The sequence below is a fragment of the Rhinolophus sinicus genome, chromosome 15 (assembly GCF_057876585.1).
Source record: "Rhinolophus sinicus isolate RSI-liver-muscle chromosome 15, RSI-T2T, whole genome shotgun sequence".
In the NCBI taxonomy this organism is placed as follows: Eukaryota; Metazoa; Chordata; class Mammalia; order Chiroptera; family Rhinolophidae; genus Rhinolophus; species Rhinolophus sinicus.
The window spans coordinates 6,517,515-6,535,166 of NC_142515.1; the positions used below are offsets into that span (position 1 = coordinate 6,517,515).

A 17,652-nucleotide genomic window follows, 5' to 3' on the forward strand; every position below is an offset into this window, starting at 1 on the left:
CCCCTGGCGGCTGGCGCACCTCCTCTTACCTCTGGGAGGGCTGGCATACCTCCACACACCGCTGCCGCTGCCGGGGTTGGTGCTGCAGGTGTACTCCTTGCCTCTTGCCACCCCTTGTAAGGGCCAGGTCTGTCTGTGGGCAGACAGCGAATGTTCACTAACTGTAGGGGACACCCTGGAACAATCCCATTTCATCTTGTTCTGAAACAATAGGATATTGAAATCCAGTCAGATTGCTCACTCTTTTCATCCAAAAGAAATTCCAAAGAAATGTTTTCAGGCATTCTTCTTGTTCAAGGGTTAACCAGATTCTTATTTTGCTTATCTTTGGAAATAAAACAATGTTTAAACTATTCAGATCAGCAAGGCCATCTGGCGGGGAGCACGCAGCTGCTCCCCATTTAGCTGTGCCGCCCCATTTATTCATTGTCGGTGCCTTTGTGCAGCTGCAGCATTGCTATTCGCAGTTGGTTTTGAACACGAGCTACGTGTCTATGCACGGCCTCTCTTCTCTGCTCGTCCTGAGCACATCCTGTTGGGCATTTTCTACTGTTCGCCAACCTCTGCACTCTTCCCGAAGTCATGTGAAAGCGAGTGGGAGGGATCTGGGGACCCAAGGGGGGCAGAGCAATCCTGCCCCTTTGGGCCCCCATATGTAGCTTTCATGCATTATACTCGGAGCCACTTTGTTTCATTTGTTTTCCTTTTCATGTGAAGGAAAAGTTGTTGGAAAGCAACTAGAATCTACTTCTCATCTTTGCGGTCTAGCTGCGCAAGAGGCAAAATGACTCGTAGTCTGAAAATGTGTCACTTTTTCCTGGTAGTTCAGGTTTGTTATTGCAGGTATTTGAACCCTGGAAAGCACGCAACTAGAATAATAACAGGACTTATCACATACCTGGGTTTCTGAGATCATTGGATCATGTGATGATGAGTCTGCTGTGAAAAGAAGAGGATGAGGGTCTGAGTGGCGAGGGGGTTTGCCTACAGCCATATGGCTGGTGCTCTGCCCTGGGCTTTAGATCCCCAGGCCCGAGCTCTCAACTGTACTCTAAGTCATGTGGGGGAGCAGGTGCATAGCGTTAAATTCCCTGGGCCACAGTTTCCCCATCTATAAAATGGGAATACTAATTGTGCTTTCTACTTAGATTATCATGACATATCAACAGGACAATCCCTATAAACCCCATCCTGGTGCCTGGACACAGGAAGCAAGCCCTTAGTATATGTTAGCTCATGTCACTGTTATCGTGGTGTCACTAAGTGGCAGGAACCCTGTTCTAGGTATCTGCTGGCAGTTTTCTCCTTCTGTCATTAACGTAGAAACTATTTAGTGAGCACCCACCCTGCGCCAGGCGCAGCCGTATACAAGGGTGAGTAGCAAGTCTAGCACCTGCACTGGTTTGAATTCAGGGCTGAGCGTCACTGACCCTGCCCTTGGACAGTCACCAGACTGCAGCTGCACCACCTCGCCTGGGCGACGGGGTGGGGGGCCGGTGGGCTGGGTGAAGGCTGACCTCGATGCTATTTAAGTCTCGAGTTCTGAGCAGGTTTCTCCCAGCGCTGCCATCTTGCATGCTGGTGCAGGGAAAAGGTCACAGGCTCTGTAGCCAAACAGACCTGCGTTTGGATTCTGGCCCTGTCACTGGCTAGCTGTGGGGTTCTGTGCAGGTTTTTAACCATGCTCTGCCTCAGTTTCCCACATGTAAGTTGTGGATCTCAGTGCGACCTCACGGGGCTGCCATCGAGAAAGGACCTGTCCTGTGCTCTGTGCGTGGCAGGTGCCAGAGATTGCTTTCACTGTCTCTGAGGTCACTTAAAGCCCTACGCTGGGTCCATGTCTGTGAAGTGTGTATCCCAGTCTGCGTAAAGGGTGGTACTTAATTTTTCATTTGAAATGTCTTAATACAGACTGAGCATTGCTTCCTTGAAAGGCTTTATACTGTACGACTGTCGCCACTTCCTTGTCACCATTTCGGTGGGTGTGTTTCACAGCGAACTGTGTAAGCTTATTTTGTGTAGGTTCTTTCTACCTTAATGGAAAATTACCGTCAGTCAGTAGCTAGACAAGCTGGAGTGGAAAACTCGAGCACTTATTTGAATTGCTACTGGAAATAACAAAATGGGTGTTTAGAAATAGGTCCCCCCTCCCTGATTTGTTTCAGAAAAAAAAAAGTTGTCAGTTGTGTCACAAAGATCTGTGGAGTCTTGTGCACATTGAAATCATCGGGTGACAATTGCAGCATGAACATAATTCATAGTCTCTTTTCCATCCTGCTGCTCTGCTGAGCAAACCTGGTCATTAGTGCATTGCAGAGAGACGGGGGCATCTGTCTGTGTTTCGTCCGTACAGGGCGGCTGTGCAGGGACCTGGAGCAGATAACCCCGCTGGGGAGTGACCTGTCACAGAGACTGTTAAAAAGATCCCTTGCCCTCCCACCTTCCGCTGTTGGAGATCGTGGGGGTCAGTGGGCACCGCTGTTAGGAGGATGTGTTTTCAGCTCTGTGAGCCAGCGCTGGTTCTTTCGGGGTCTGCAGATTCTCAGGGGCTGGTGGGCTTTGGGGCTGTGCTGGAAATGGGATATATAATTCTGAAGGTGGGTATTATCCTGGAGCTGCGGGAGACCTTGTTCTGGAGCTAGATGGGATAGTCCAGAAGGCCTGAAGTGTGTTTTTCATATTTGTAATCTCAGCACAGTGCCCTGCACACAGTGGGTGCTTGATAAACTTTCAGTGCAGGCTAATAATAAGGAGGAAACACTCTGTGCGTCTTTTGGGTTAATTGTCTAGTCTTTTTTGCCCAGCATAAAGCAAGTACCACATCAGCTTTTCAAGGCTCGTGGCAAAACCGCTGACTTCCTAGCAGCCCTGGACAACATAACAGATGATGATAATGGGTTTTTATTAGGGAGACGTTAACTTCAAATCATACATCATGCGTGTCAGGGCTGAAAGAGGTAGTCCCAACTCCGTATATTACATTCAAGGAAACAGGCCCCGAGATGCAGTGACTTGCCCAGCATTCCCAGCCAGGTTTGTGATCAGGTCTGGATTAAGACCGTACTGGGGAATCTCAGCTTAGGGGCCACACGCAGTGGCTTGCTGCCTTGTTGGGAAGGTGTTACCTTTGCGGCTCTCAAGGGTCAAAGTGCAGATGGTCCAGGAAGCCACCACCTCAGTCATCCAGAACCCAGGCTTGTCTCTTTGATGTGCAAAAGCAAAAGAGGGTTGGGGTTGCTGCTGGATTCTGCCTCCTGTGCGAGGGGCCAATTCCATTCCTCTTGCAGGCTCAACTTCAGTGTTTTGTTAGCTGATGCGCGGTACACATCCCCTTCCCTCAGTGCTTTCTGCCCTCCTTCTCCCGACCCTGCACTTTGTGCCAGGCCCAGAAGCTGGTCCTTGTCTTGGTGCTGTCCATGTCACCCATCACACTTTGCAGCAGGAGGACACACATCTGAGTGACGAATAGAGTGAGTTTTGATGGTTCAGACTTGGTGCCCTAGGCTGACAAGGGGATTGAAAGAAATCCTGTCCTGTGTCTCTTCCCATGTCTGTCTCCCATATGCTTCCCGGGGCTCCCTGCCCTGTATCTCTGGGTGAGACTACAAATCTGGTCTTAGGAAGGGAATTCTGAAGGGAAGGGAAGCGGCCAGCTGTCTGAGGCCAGGCTGGGGGACAGGGTAGAGGTTAGGATGCCTCCCCGCATTGATGAGGTGTGGGGGGAAGAGTGGGATCGGGACCCGTGTCTTGACGAAGATCTGTGCATTGTGGGGGTGGTACAGACGCACTGGACCTCGGCTTCCTTGCCCGTAAAATGTGGGACTGGATGAGCAGGTTCCTGCGGGTTTCGTTCACTGGAGCCGGTGCCGGTGTTGACCTGGGCCCTGTCTGCCGCCATCACTGTCAAGGGCTGTCACTGTCAAGGAGTTCCGGCTGTTTCACAGTGTGAAAGACTCTGCAGGAGAAGCCCCAGGGGATTCCCCCATGAGTTCCTTTCTGCTGTCAATCTCCTCCCCTGGTAAAGAAGTGGCTCACTTAACCCAGACTTTTAGGCCTCTGGGGACGGACGCGGTTCTGGAAAATTGACCCTCCTTGGTAAGCATGGACACAAGTTGTGGACGGACGGTCACTCTGAAGGGGCTAAGCTTTCCTGAGTTGCACCCACAGCTTTCCCAGGCTCTGCAGGGCTCCCCACTCTCGTTACTGACGCACCTGAGTGACCCAGTCAACTGTTTCTTACTGTCTTGTTTCTACAGTAAAACTTGACTGTGTCTGTGTGCCTGCCTGTAGCTGCCACCTGCCTCTTCTCAGTCATTACTTCACATTAGTTGCAGACAGGAAAATTGAACACCTGTGCCTAGAATTATATTTACACTGAAAGCAAGTAGGCCTGGGATGAGGGCCCGAAGGCCTGTCCTGTCATAATGCCAAGAATGCCTGTCATTGGCTGAGACTGGCTCTGTGCCAGATGCCAGGTCAAGCATTTTATAGATGTTTTCTCATTTCCTCCTCACGTCTACCCTGGGAAACAGAGATAATATTATTCCCATTTTATAGATGAAGAAATAAAGTCACAACGGTTAAGCTGGTTGCCTGAGATCATAAAGCTGGTTCCCTAGACCAGAGGCAAAGGAGGCTGCATTGTGAAGATTAGATCTCAGTGAAAAAAAAAAAGCATGTTTTTTTTAATGGAATAAAATAATAGTTTAGAATATCTTTTCTGTGCTGTAAAGCATGTAAGGAAGTCATTAACAAATATATTGTTGATGATGAACTGAAGTATGTAAGGTCAAAAGTATGTTTTAAAAATAACTTTTAAACTGAGTGTTGTATGACACACACTTCGGGCCAGCCAGGAAGATGGGGCAGGTCACACAGTGTGAGAATCCCTCTTTCAGACAAAGCACGAAGGCGGTGTCTTAGTCATCAGGAATGGTGAAATCTGGCAAGGAAGCCACGTAAATCAGGATACAGGAAGGGCTTGCTCAAGGAGAGGAAGCAAGGAAGAAATTATAGTAACTCTAAACAGAGGCAAGGAGGAAGCCTCTTCATCGGGAAGTGGGGAGAAGGGGGTCAGTTGTCCAGAAGCTAAAGCCTAACAGCTGTGGTTGTCATAACACACATTTTGCCAGAAAATATCCTGGTGTGTGACATTTGGGCAGTGATGTCTTAATTTGGGAATAGATATCATCTGGGTTTCAAACATTATTTGGGCGAATCTGCTTTGGGTGTTAGCTGAAGGATTCTTTAAGGCAAAAGCATTGATTTAGTTGATCCACTGGGTCTTAAGGTGAATTCCTTTGGCCTGATTTGCTCATGATTCACTTTACTCATATAAACATATGAGGTCAGACAATTAAGTTCGTGAACTCATCGTGGAAAAAGTGCTACATGCCTCATTGCTGAATATCACTATGAATATCACCTTCGAAGTACTCCCCTTGGGAAGCTATGCACTGAAACCAGCACCTAGTCCACCCCTCAAAGCAATTTTGAAACTCTTTCTGTAATGGCCATCAGAGCTGTTATTGTATTACACCTTGATGTCCTGAATGTCATCAAAATGTCTTCCTTTCAATATTTCCTTTATCTTTGGGTAAAGAAAGAAGTCATTGGGGGCCAGATCAGGTGAGTAGGGAGGGTGTTCCAATACAGCTATTTGTTACTGGCTAAAAGCTCCCTCACAGACAGTGCCGTGTGAGCTGGTGCACTGTCTTCATGCAAGAGCTCCTTCGAGACCATTTTTGCACACACCTTTCTCATGCCAAGATTTTCAGTTAAGATTTTCCTGTTTCTCTATTGATGTTTACCTGGTCTGCTGTGCTTCTTACAGTCAGCTGATGATTTTGACACACAATTTGATGAATTTTTGCAATGTTTTCGTTGTCTGCTTGTTACTGACAGCCCTGACCTCTCTTCATCAGTGACGTGTTCTCTCTCCTCAGAAAAATATTTAATCCATTTATACACTGCCGTTTTCTTCATGGCATTATCCCCATAAACTTGGACTAACATGTCCCTGATTTCACTTCCACTCTTGATAAGTTTAACAAGAAATTTAATGTTTGTTCGTTGCTCGAATTCAAGCTCAGACATTCTCGCGACGGCACACAAAAACACGCAACAATAATGAATGCCACTTGGCAAGACACCGCCACACATCGACACAAACACAGCTGTGAGACACTGATATACCAAGGTTATGAAACCTTACCCAGCTGTTTGTACAGTGCTACTAATGTAAGCGCACGGTGGCATGTTCACGAACCGAATTGTCAGACCTTGTACTTCGAAGGTGACCCAAGTGATATTCAGCAATGAGGTATATATATGTAGCACTTTTTCTAGAATGAATTCGCGGATGTAATTGTCCGACCTCGTATACTTGTATAGTAATAGCTGACATTTATTAGCACTTGCTATGGGCCAGACACTCTTCTAAGCACTTGACACGAACTTGTTCACTTAATGCTCATAGCAGTGCTATGACATAGGGCCTGTGATTATTCCCAATTTACACCCAAGGAAATAGGAGGACAGAGGTTTAGCTACTTGCTCAAGGTCAAAGCCAGGTAACTGGCTCCAGCACCCAAGCTCCAGTGCTATATGTAATCTGTTACTGTCAAGGACTTCTTTTGAGAATACAGATCACTTAAGTGACTTGTCTAAAGTCACCGCCTGGACATGATTTTAGCATCCTGGCCTGCGTGATTGCTAATTTCATTCTTTCCACAGTGCTGTAGGCCAGTGAGTGTTTATTCTGTTCATTGACTACGCTGTAAAACTCCAGGTATAAGATTAAAGCATAAAACTCCAGGTATAAAACTGAAAATCTATTGTTTGTACAGAACTCTGCAGTGTTGTTATTAGCTTTCTCAGTCTTGCAGACAATCTTATGTCTTTGAGCTAAATGTGAAAAATATTCCTTCCTCCACTTGTTGATTAATATTTCTCGGAAAAATGTATTTCCGTATACATAGCCCAAAGAGAGATGTGGGCAGCTAGACCTCCAGTCAGAGGAAGGCTTTGTGTTTTAGTAAAGGTTAATTAAGACCCATCGAAGTTTTTTTTTCCAAACATTAAAGTAAAATAATATTATTAGCTATATTTTCCTCTCTCCTCCCAGAGGGCAGATGTAAATGTGTCCTACCTGAATGCAGCCGTGTATTTCAATCCATCCAGCTTTCTTTTGAAGTTTCATACATCTTTCTTGTGCCGTATCAGCTTATAGCTACAATAATTTAATAAGCTTTTCCTAGGGTGAAATTGGATGCCCTTTATTGATCTTACACTGAGGGGGCATTCAATTACTTAATCTAAAGTGCTATTTCTGGGTCTCTCAATTACGACTTTGTTATAAATGGCTTGCTAATGATGCTTGGGGTGCATAGGTTAATAGGGGGCGTCCTAACCAGGGCTGGGTAATTGAACACTTTCTATTTTGGGATCAGTTATGTGATCTCTCACAGTGGTACTGGGTTCCCACAATCATAGCCTGTATCCACAGGGCACAGCATTGAGCCCAGGCTGGGAAGCAATCTCACTGAAATGTATACCTGAGGACTTAGGTTTAACACCTGAATGGGAGCGCCAAGGGGCCTGGCTAATCTGAGTCCACTGGCACCAAAATGTGGACATTCCAGACAGGTGAAGTGCAAGGGGCATGCAGCGCTCAATTTTTAGGGAAGAACGACCTGAGTGTTAGGTTTCTGAAGGACTGTTCTTGGGATAACTTGTGGCATATAGAAAGTCCAGTTCAGGAACATAGCAGCAATCCATTTTCTTCTTAATACAGTCACGTTAATTTGATTTTTCTTTGCTGAGTTATGGTAGTTAATAACGTATTGTAAACACCCTTTTGGAGGAACACGTAGTGTGTATCTCTTTTTGCACTTGGACAAATCTCAGCCCTGACTCCGGCCTTCCAGGCCCTAAGAGTCTGTCCCTGCCTCCTCTCCCATCTGGTTCCCATCCCACAGCTGCCCCATAACCCAGGGGTCTGCCCTCCCTGCAGCTGTGGTCGCCAGATTCTCTCCTCCACAGGCCCTTGGCTTCCCTGGTCCCATGGGCTGGCTTCCTTGTGGTCATTCAGGTGTCCCTTCCTAAACTAGGTCTTCTGTGGCCATCCTGTCTACGGTACCTCCCCTTCCTCTCAGGCGGCCGTTCTCACTGGGGGGTGGAGGTCAGGGACGTGCATGGCACAGCCCCCGACAAGCAAGAATTATCCAGCCTTAGTGCAGCGTTGAGAACCTCTGTTCTAATGCTTTTCTTGTATTTTCCCTTTTTATTTTCTTCACGGCCTTTATTGGCACCTGAGATAATGACCTTACTTGGTTGTGACTTTTTTATTGTCTGTTGCCCTGCAGCCCCCAGCTCCTGTGGCCATAAGCTCCAGGTGGGAAAAGGCCTGTCTGTCATGGTCACCCCAGCACCAACTGGCCAGTTGGATGAGGGTTGGTCTGGAAGCCTTGAAGATCCAGGCTCTGCTCTTACAAAGGTGCCCAGCCACGTGTTCACCTGGTCATGAGACTTATTTTCAGTCAACCTTACCGACGTGTGTTTTACATACTATACACTGGCCACATGTTTTGGTAAAACTTGTAAATGTTATATAGTTTTATATTTTGTTTTCAAAAAGGGTGCCCCCCTGGGATCATTTCCCACAGCAACAAGTGCTCTAACTCTCCAGATTCGAGCTGGGTGTTCTACAGTTCAATTCAATTCCGACATTACCTGAAGATAGCGTAGACCCACAGGTTAGGGACTCAGTGCCCCAAGGCTGTCCCCACTTCCGATGCCAGTTGCAAGTGTTGGGTCCCCAGGCTACCCACACTTCTGTCTGATGTGGCTACAAATTCAGAGGTTCCTACCACACCCTCCTCAGGTTCAGTAATTTACTAGGACGATGCACAGAACTCCAGAAAGCACCTTTCTTACTGTTATGACGAGTTTGTTTTAAAGGAACCAGTGCAGGAACAGCCTGATGGAAGAGACGCATGGGGCCAGGTATGGGGGAGGAGCCCAGAGCTTCCAGGCCGTCTCTCGGGAGCTACACTGTGCCCTGTGGATGCAAACTGTAATTGTGGGAACCTGGTACCACTGTGAGAGATCAGATAACTGGTCCCAAAATAGAAAGTGTTCAATTACTCAGCCCTGGTTACGATGCCCCCTATTAACCTATGCACCCCAAGCACCATTAGCAAGCTCTCTGAATCCTGTCAGTTAGAGGTTTGAGTGGAGGTTCCATCAAATAGGCATGACTGACTAAATCACTGGCTGTTGGTGATGAACTCAGTCTGCAGCTCTCTTCTCTCCTTGGAGGTAGGGGAGTCGGGGCTGAAAGTTCCAAACTTCTAATCCAGGCTTGGTCTTCTGGTGATGGCCCACACCCTGAGGCTATCTGGGGGCCACTGAGAGGCACCTCATTAGCTTAACTCAGGTGTGGTTGAAAGGGGCTTGTTATGAATAACAACTTATCACTCAGGAAATTCCAAGGCTTTTAGAAGTTATGTGCTAGGAACTAGGAACAAAGACAAAATCTTTATTTTTTCTTATATCCCCCCCCCCCCCCCCCACACACACATCTTGTATTGGCTCCAGGTCTCCACACCTGGACTTGCACCTTCAGCAGTGCCCAGTACACAGTCAGCCTTCAGGAGACACCCGGTTAATGAAAGAACAAATGAATGAATTATAGAAGAGGCTAGTATACCATCTGAGCATTCTTTTAGGGCTCCTAAGGCATGTGGAATTGTCTCCCCAGTCCTCTGCTCCCCATTTTATGTTTAAACAGTGAGAGGTGGAGTGCACGGTGCAGCCTGTCCTAGGGACAAATGCTCTGGGTCACGTCCTGGGGACAAATGCTCTGGCTGACCGTGTCCCAGAGCCTCGCTCTTCACATGTCAGCTTCTCTCTCCACCCAGGTTTATTTATTCACTTTACTTGTAATGAGAAACCTTTGTTCTTGTTTAGGAATGTTTTGCCCATTCTGTTGGACCCAGATTTTGTACATTCTTGTCTTGGAGCTTCAAAGATCACGTTGTTGTTGTTTTTTTAATCAGGCCTTCCGCTGCCAGAGAGACAGGGTGCGAACTTGCTCCCCACCGAGATCACTGTTGGGGCCTCATCTTCCGCGTGTAAAACAGTGTTTTCCTGGCTTAGGGCTGGGGTTGCCAAGTCGGGGAGCTTGCCCTTTTGTTTCTTTGGTTTGGAAGAGTTGTTTGTACTAAGAGACGGGTCAGGGGTGGTTGCCAAGTTCAAAGCAGAGGTGCAGCCTTGAGGTTCTGACATGTCCCTCTAACTGCTGTCAGGCGTGAGGGGGTGGGGTGGAACCTGAGATGTCTGTCACCTGGTTCCAGAGCAGTTTGCTCCAGTAGCCCCTCTGCCTCTGCTCTTCTCAGAACTGCCCTGACCCACATCTCAGCCTTTACTGACCAGCATTTCTCAAACCACTTCCTTGAGACCTTAGAATTCTGTGGCCAGCTATGCTTTGGAAATTTCTGTATTATATTCCTCTTCGGTGCAGTCACAGGACTTAGTAGCATATTAAAGGCCCTTAAAAGTCCTGGTGTAAAGAAGTCTATCATTTTGTCCATCTGACCTTTTCTCCCAGTAAGTTAAGCACAGAACACTTATTGACAACACGCAGAACACACTTAAGGAACCACTGCTTGGCTGTTCTTGGTCCACATATTCTGATAAAACATGGGCCTTTTGGTCCAAGGGAAGAGAACATTTCTGCTGGTGAGTCTGATTGTTCAGCCCTTCAGCCAATACAAGGAGGCCTTTTGTTTTGTTTGTTTCATGTGTACACCATAGTTATTCAACATTCATATTACAAGGAGACTTTGATGCAGGGTTAGTTAATACCACCTTTTCTGGGGGACAGTAAGGCTTGTTCGAAGGTGTGTGTGCAGAGTTGGAGGTGAGTCTCCCATTCTTGGGTAAGAGCTCTAAGGATAAAGGTGATATCCATTTCAAATGTTTTTGGTATTCACTGACAATTAAAAACCTTAATAGTAATAGTCATTGATGATGGTAATAGTGTTAATGTTTTCTACGTTTTAGGAGATGCTAAATATGTGTAGACATTATGCAAACTCTTTATATGTATTACTAATTTAGTCCTCCTATAAACTTATAAGGGAGGTACTCTTACCCTGATTTTTCTGGTGAGGAAACCAGAGCTCAGAGAGGTTATATGGTTTGCTCAAGGTCACACAGCTAGTTCATGGTCGTTTGTCACTGCTGGAAACTAAGTAGGTCTCCTTTTCTGTTTTGGTCTTACAACATTTACAAAGAAGTGTCATCTTGGCAATAATACATTTTATAACCACAAGACTCTTATTAATGGATTTTTAAGAATGCTGTTTTCCCCAGGATGATGAAAGTGAAAAATTATTTCAGAGTCTGAAGTATTATGTTCCTTGGGGGAATACTCCATGCTGGATTTAACTGCATAATAACTTAAGAGTTAAATGATATTTTATATGATATACTCTACAGAAGGAGCGAATCATTTCAGTGTCTTTAAGTTTTCATTAACGTTTGCTCCCTAAACTAATAGTAAAGGCTAGCTCTGGGTAAGAGACTCTTGGTGCTGTTGGGAGAAAAAACGTATTTTCTCTGCCTGCTCCCAACCTAACCATCTTCTCTCTTGAATTTTTCATTGGCTTAAAAGAGCTGGTATTTCAATCCATCTCTTAAGTTCACAGTCACTGACTGTGCATGAATCCAAGAATGATTACAAAGCCCTGGGATTGGGGGATCCAGTAATCTTGCTAAGTTAGGTAGATGCATTAGAGGATATGTGAGTTGTACAAAATATGAGGTGTCTGATGTGGTGCTGGCGCTGTTGGTGTTGGGGCCATGTTTGGTGGCAGAGATTGAACCCCAAAGCCAAGCTCCAAGGCCCTAGAACCTCTCTCTTTATCCTGTATGGTTTTCTTTGACTTGCTTGTGACCAAGCAGGCTTGGCTGAAACTTAGAAGTTCTCCCCTTGGAAGATGACCCTGGAGTTATTGCTATTATCACATAATGTAATAAAACCTCTTTTCTTTGTTGTATAGGTAATCTGACATCTTAAGGATTTTGCTCCCCCTGCAGAGCAAACATTTCAAAGGAACACGGGGTGTAAAAGAAATCTTCACGGGTGTCTCCATGGATGGCATGCCAATCCATCCCAAACTGAGAAGACCATGATATCTGCAAATCTCTTGAGTGTTTCCATGTTCTCCAGGGAGAATTCTTCCCCTTCGTTTTGTGCCATGGGAAAAACCTGAAGGACGGCAGAATTGCTCCCGAACTTGTGACTTTTCCAACGGTTGCAGTGGCGCTGACAGAACATGATAATTGGAGATCACTTCCTTCTGTTGTCTTCAGAGTTGCACCAAAGAACGCCCTTCCTCCTTCTCTAGTGCTTTGGCACCTGCTCATTTTTATATTTGTTGCTGTTGCTCGTGTCTTCCGACTGTCTTACGTAATCACAAGACATCGTTCAAGTTTTCCAGCACGACTTGCAGTGTACCAGGACTCCTCGCCCATGGCTCGGTGGGCCAACCATCCAAGGGCATTACCATGACGCACTGCATTAATTGCTGCATACAGTTGTCACCTGACAACACGCACAAACAGCAGGTTGGCTGCCGAGGAGGCCCCCAACACAGTCACCAAGAGTGCCCCGTGTGCAAAGGAGAAAACAACATAGTGTTTCGTGTGGACGGTAAGCAGATGAACTTGCTTGCTGTTCTCGAAGTGAGGGCTGAGGGGAACGAAAGCTGGGGCGGGTTTTTGCGCTTCAAGAAGGGAAAGCGATGCAGCCTCGTCTTTGGATTGATAATAATGACCTTGGTGATGGCCTCTTACATCCTTTCTGGGGCCCACCAAGAGCTTCTGATCTCATCGCCTTTCCATTACGGCACCTTCCCCAGCAACCCCAGCCTGATGGATGGTGAAAACCCGAGTGACATGAAAGAGAACCATCACCAACTTTCTGTAAATAATATTTCATACGTGAAGGACTACCCGAGCATTAAATTAATTATCAACAGCATCACAGCCAGGATAGAGTTCACGACCAGACAGCTCCCAGACATAGAAGATCTGAAGAAGCAGGAATTGCACGTGAGTAGCTCTGTGCTAATCTCTATTGATTGATAGATTAAAAAAAAAAAAAAAAAAAATGGATGCTTCCTTTTCCGCCACCATCTTTAGGAACACAGGAAGAAAATGACCAAAACATTTCTGAAGAGTGACAAGGCTAATTAGATAGCCTTGTGGATCAGACTGCCCCGGGAGAGTGCTGTCTATTTACAGTGTTTATACCAGGAAGGGAATTCGCAGAACTGATGGGCGCAGCTAGAAATGGTGAAGGATGACCCCTTCTGAAAATTCCGCTCCAGCACTTTTTGCTAGAAACGCGGTCATGGTCATTAAAGGTTGCTTTTGTAGATCACCATCATCCTGTTTCTGTTCTGTCCTAAACAGTATTTTTGTCTTTGACGGCCATTTAAATATACAGCTAGTGAAAAGATTCCAACGGTTAAATTCCACTGTTGTGTGTGGAATGGATTTTGATTAAACTTTTATCTTCATTCTCTCCAAATTTTATTTTTATTTTGGGATAGGGAAATACATGGTCATTAGCTGTTTACCAAGTGTTGCTTGATTTTGATATTTAGTTATTGTCAAGTAATACTTCGAATCTCAACCCTGGCGTAAGTATAGGGTAGGATCCTATTGGGGTTAGAATGTGTTTTGGCTAATTTTTTTCCTCTCCGCACCGCCCCTTTTTTTCTTTCTCGTTGCAGATGTTTTCGGTAATCCCCAGTAAATTCCTCCCCAACAGCAAGAGCCCGTGCTGGTACGAGGAGTTCACGGGGCGGAACACCACCGACCCCTACCTGACCAACTCCTACGCGCTCTATTCCAAGCGGTTCCGCTCCACCTTCGACGCCCTGCGGAAGGCCTTCTGGGGTCACCTGTCGCACGCCGCCGGGAAGCACTTCCGCCTGCGCTGCCTGCCCCACTTCTACATCATCGGGCAGCCCAAGTGCGGCACCACCGACCTCTACGACCGCCTCCGGCTGCACCCCGAGGTGAAGTTCTCGGCCATCAAGGAGCCACACTGGTGGACCCGGAAGCGGTTTGGTGAGTGAGCGCCCCGGTCAGGGATGCAAGGGGAGGGGACCCCGGGTGCGACCCAGTGCGCCTGTCGCCATCAGTCACTCATGCCTTCCACACACGTTGGGGTCATTGGGGTCAGGTGGGAGCGGAGAGATCCTACTGGGGGCCGAGGCGCGGTGCTGAGCTCCGTGAGGAGGGTACGGGGAGATGAGAACACCTGCTGAGAGGCAGAGATCACACCGTTCATTCAGTTGTCTCAGGTCTCAGGCGAACCTCCCAGGGCTGGAACCCGGCTCCCCACCACCCAGTGAGCGTTTATTGAGTGCCAGCTGCGTGCAGGGCAAGGGGAGGGTGCAGAATCGGTAGCTCATGTTTTCCTGAAGACCCTCGGCACCGGTGCCTGTGGTCAGTGCCAGGTGCTAGGTGGACATTTGTCTGGGCGTGTCCACTCCCAGCTCTGCCTGTCCTGCTGGAGCCCCCACACTGGGAGGAGACAGTAGAAAGAAATGGGCCCCGATTTCAGCTTCCTGCTGGCTCAGCCAAGGGCCCACGAGTATGTCACTGAGGTGCTTTGAGTGTTGTTTGCTCCCACTTGCCCAGTCTGCCTCATGGGGTCCAAAACAGAACCACATGAGATAATTTTTGCGACCTTGCTCACAGCGCCCCTTTCCCACAGGATGGACCATGGGCCTGGCCCATCCCTCCTGCAGGCTGGTTTCTGCCCCACCCAGCTGGGCCACCCTGCGGCCCTTGGGTCATGTTGTTTCCTCCCCTTAACCTTTTTCCTCTGCCAGGAGATGTTTGGTCACTGCAGCTAAAGGATGACAAATGCCAAAGTCTGGGCGGGCCGGAGTGCATTTTTCAGTGTAAAGGACCCAGGTTGCTTAGAAAGGAATTTTAAAAGTTTTCCGTAGTAGAACCCAAGTTTTAGACCAACACTTAATGTGTTTCTCGACAAATGTTTTACTTAATCTTTCGGGTGCTCTTCCCAGAGTGGACAAAAGTATAGATGGGTCTTTTGGGGTTTTACAGTGGTAGCTGTGGGACCCAGGGTTTCACGTTTGTACTCACTTATAGGGTGTGGTCCCTACACAGTTCACCATCTCTCTAAAGAAAACCAGGTTCCCCCTGGCAGGAAGAGGGAAGCACGGGGGCGTGCCTCTTCAATCTGGTATCCAGTGTCACCTTGAACTTCTTGCTAACTTGCCTGTGGACGGTCTCTTTCCACTTCCCATTAAATTAACCTTGGTAGGTGTGGTTTGGGGCAGTGTGCAGTTAATATGCTAGCAAGTGACATGTACCCACTTTAAGGCAAGGCACGAATTTCGTTTGCATGTGGCTGATATTGGAATAAGTATTGAGTTCAACCCACGTATCCATCCAGGGACCATCAATACCAGGGACCTCGCTTGGACAGATACGCTGCCTGATTGAATAGGCCAGGATCTAGAGCCTCAGGAAAAGCGGCCCTTCTCTGTTTGATGCAGTGTGTGTCCTGGATGTCACTGCTGCTTGGCCTCGTCAGACTCTCACCTGCTGTCATGGTTACCAGCCCCAAACTCGCGCGCTCTCCAAGCAGACACATTTATAGTTCTCGAACAGCTGTGCCATCCTTCAAGCTGCCACTGTGTACCCTAATGGTGGTGCGTTCCACCCTTTGAAGCACACGTGGGTTACAAGAGGGCAGCCAGTTCACAGATGCCCCTCTACCTGCTGCCCCTCCTGCAGCTTATCAGGCTGAGCCTCGGCTGCTGCAGATGGCTCTTAGGCCTTTGCACCCCTCCCTGTCACTGTCCGGGGGAGGCTGGCAGCCCAGCGGTGGCAGCGTTGTCCTCAGTAACTCCTCCTCCTCGTAGGAATCGTCCGCCTAAGAGATGGGCTACGGGACCGCTACCCTGTGGAAGACTACCTGGACCTCTTTGACCTGGCCGCACACCAGATCCATCATGGACTGCAGGCCAGCTCTGCAAAGGAGCACAGCAAGATGAACAGAATCATTATCGGTATGGCTTCCGTGTAGCTCCTGCATAGCCACCAGGACCGATGGGCCGGCCCTGCTCATCCTCTGTGCTACGTATTGTGATGCGCTCATCACTGATCAAAGAGACTTAGTCTTTTGGCTCAGATTTTCCTTAAATAAACTTGGAGATGTATCAGAGTCCCATGTGCAATGTTGGGAAATTGAATATGTAGTTGAATTGATTTGCCTTTCATTCGAAACTCTGAAGCTTGTCCTAAAAAAAAAAAAATTAGGGAATTGGTTTAGTTTTTGTAGAGAGACATGTGGAAAGGTCTGTGTCTTGGCCTTGCCTCTGTTCTAGAATATATGATTAACAGTTTCATCCTTCATTCATGAAGACCATGATAAAATGGGCCGGCATCAACTTCCTGTTCCCCCAGGCAGGACTGAATGAATGCAGCAGGGGTGGGCGATGGGGGGTGGGCACGCAAGACATAGCCTGAGACACGTCCTGTGAGCCCTCCCGCAAGGCCTTCCTCTCGTTAGTGCCCTGGAACTCACTCGTGTGATTTCAAGGCAAGACTGATGGCATCCAGTCTCCGAAGGAGGATCAGCTTCCGCAAACTACTACTTCATGATGATGCTTTTTGAAGGAAACCATCTAGTATCTTCTCAGTGGGCCCTTAAAATGCCACTGAGCTGTGTGCTGTAAGCAAAGTTAAATATCATGACATTGGGAAGCTAGGTGCTAGTAGAGGTTTTTTGTTTTTTGGTTTTTTTTTTGTACGTCCTAGAGAGAGGAGCTGGGGGGAAGAGAGAAACTCAGGGTTGCATGGGTCACCTTGATTTCCAGATTGTGGTCCTTGGGGTGGGGGTGGCGGGGTGTCACTGAGGCAGAGGGTGGCCTCATCCTCCTGTTTCTGGAGGCCTCTCTGCCACCGTTGTGGACCAGCTTTGGGCGCTTGGGACTGTTTAAGGGAAGGACATCAGAGCCAGGCGTGGCCCCTTGCAGGCGGCTCTGTGAGAGCCCATCACTCAGCACCGCTTATTTGCAGTGTCTTCTGTTTGCAGGGGAGGCCAGCGCCTCCACCATGTGGGATAACAATGCCTGGACTTTCTTTTACGACAACAGCACGGATGGCGAGCCGCCCTTTCTGACCCAGGACTTCATCCATGCCTTTCAGCCAGACGCAAAACTGATTGTCATGCTCAGGGATCCTGTGGAGAGGTGAGTAGTTCAGAGTTTTTTCTTGGGGGCGGGGAAGAAAAGGCAGTTTTAAAGAACAGTCTTCCTTCTCATCACAAACAAGATTGTGCCTTTTTTTTTTTTTTTTAAATAAACAAGCTTAACTTGCAATGTTACTGCTATTTCTTATGTAAATGTTATTTTTGGGACCATTTTCACTGTGTCTAAACAAATTGTGAATTGTTTTCTTGGCCAGTCTGACCCTGGTCTGTGCGCCTTCAGCCTCTGGCCCATTTAACTTAGGGACATGGAGCTGCTCCTTGGGCACTGTCAGGACATGAAAAAGACCCCTGGAATCTTTGGGGTTTAACTCCTAGAATTC

General features: G+C 47.6%; 1 protein-coding gene across 10 annotated transcripts in view; it reads left to right on the forward strand.

Moving 5' to 3' along the window:
* CHST15 (carbohydrate sulfotransferase 15) overlaps positions 1-17,652 on the forward strand; it is an 80,201-nt gene that overhangs the window by 39,772 nt on the left and 22,777 nt on the right. For all 10 annotated transcript variants that reach the window (XM_088791757.1, XM_088791761.1, XM_019742197.3 and 7 more), the window contains 4 exons: positions 12,069-13,122; positions 13,809-14,148; positions 15,981-16,127; positions 17,156-17,312. In XM_088791757.1, the coding sequence (XP_088647883.1) occupies positions 12,577-13,122; positions 13,809-14,148; positions 15,981-16,127; positions 17,156-17,312 (1,190 nt within the window). In that variant the 5' untranslated portion in view covers positions 12,069-12,576. The remainder of the gene's footprint in view (positions 1-12,068; positions 13,123-13,808; positions 14,149-15,980; positions 16,128-17,155; positions 17,313-17,652) is intronic.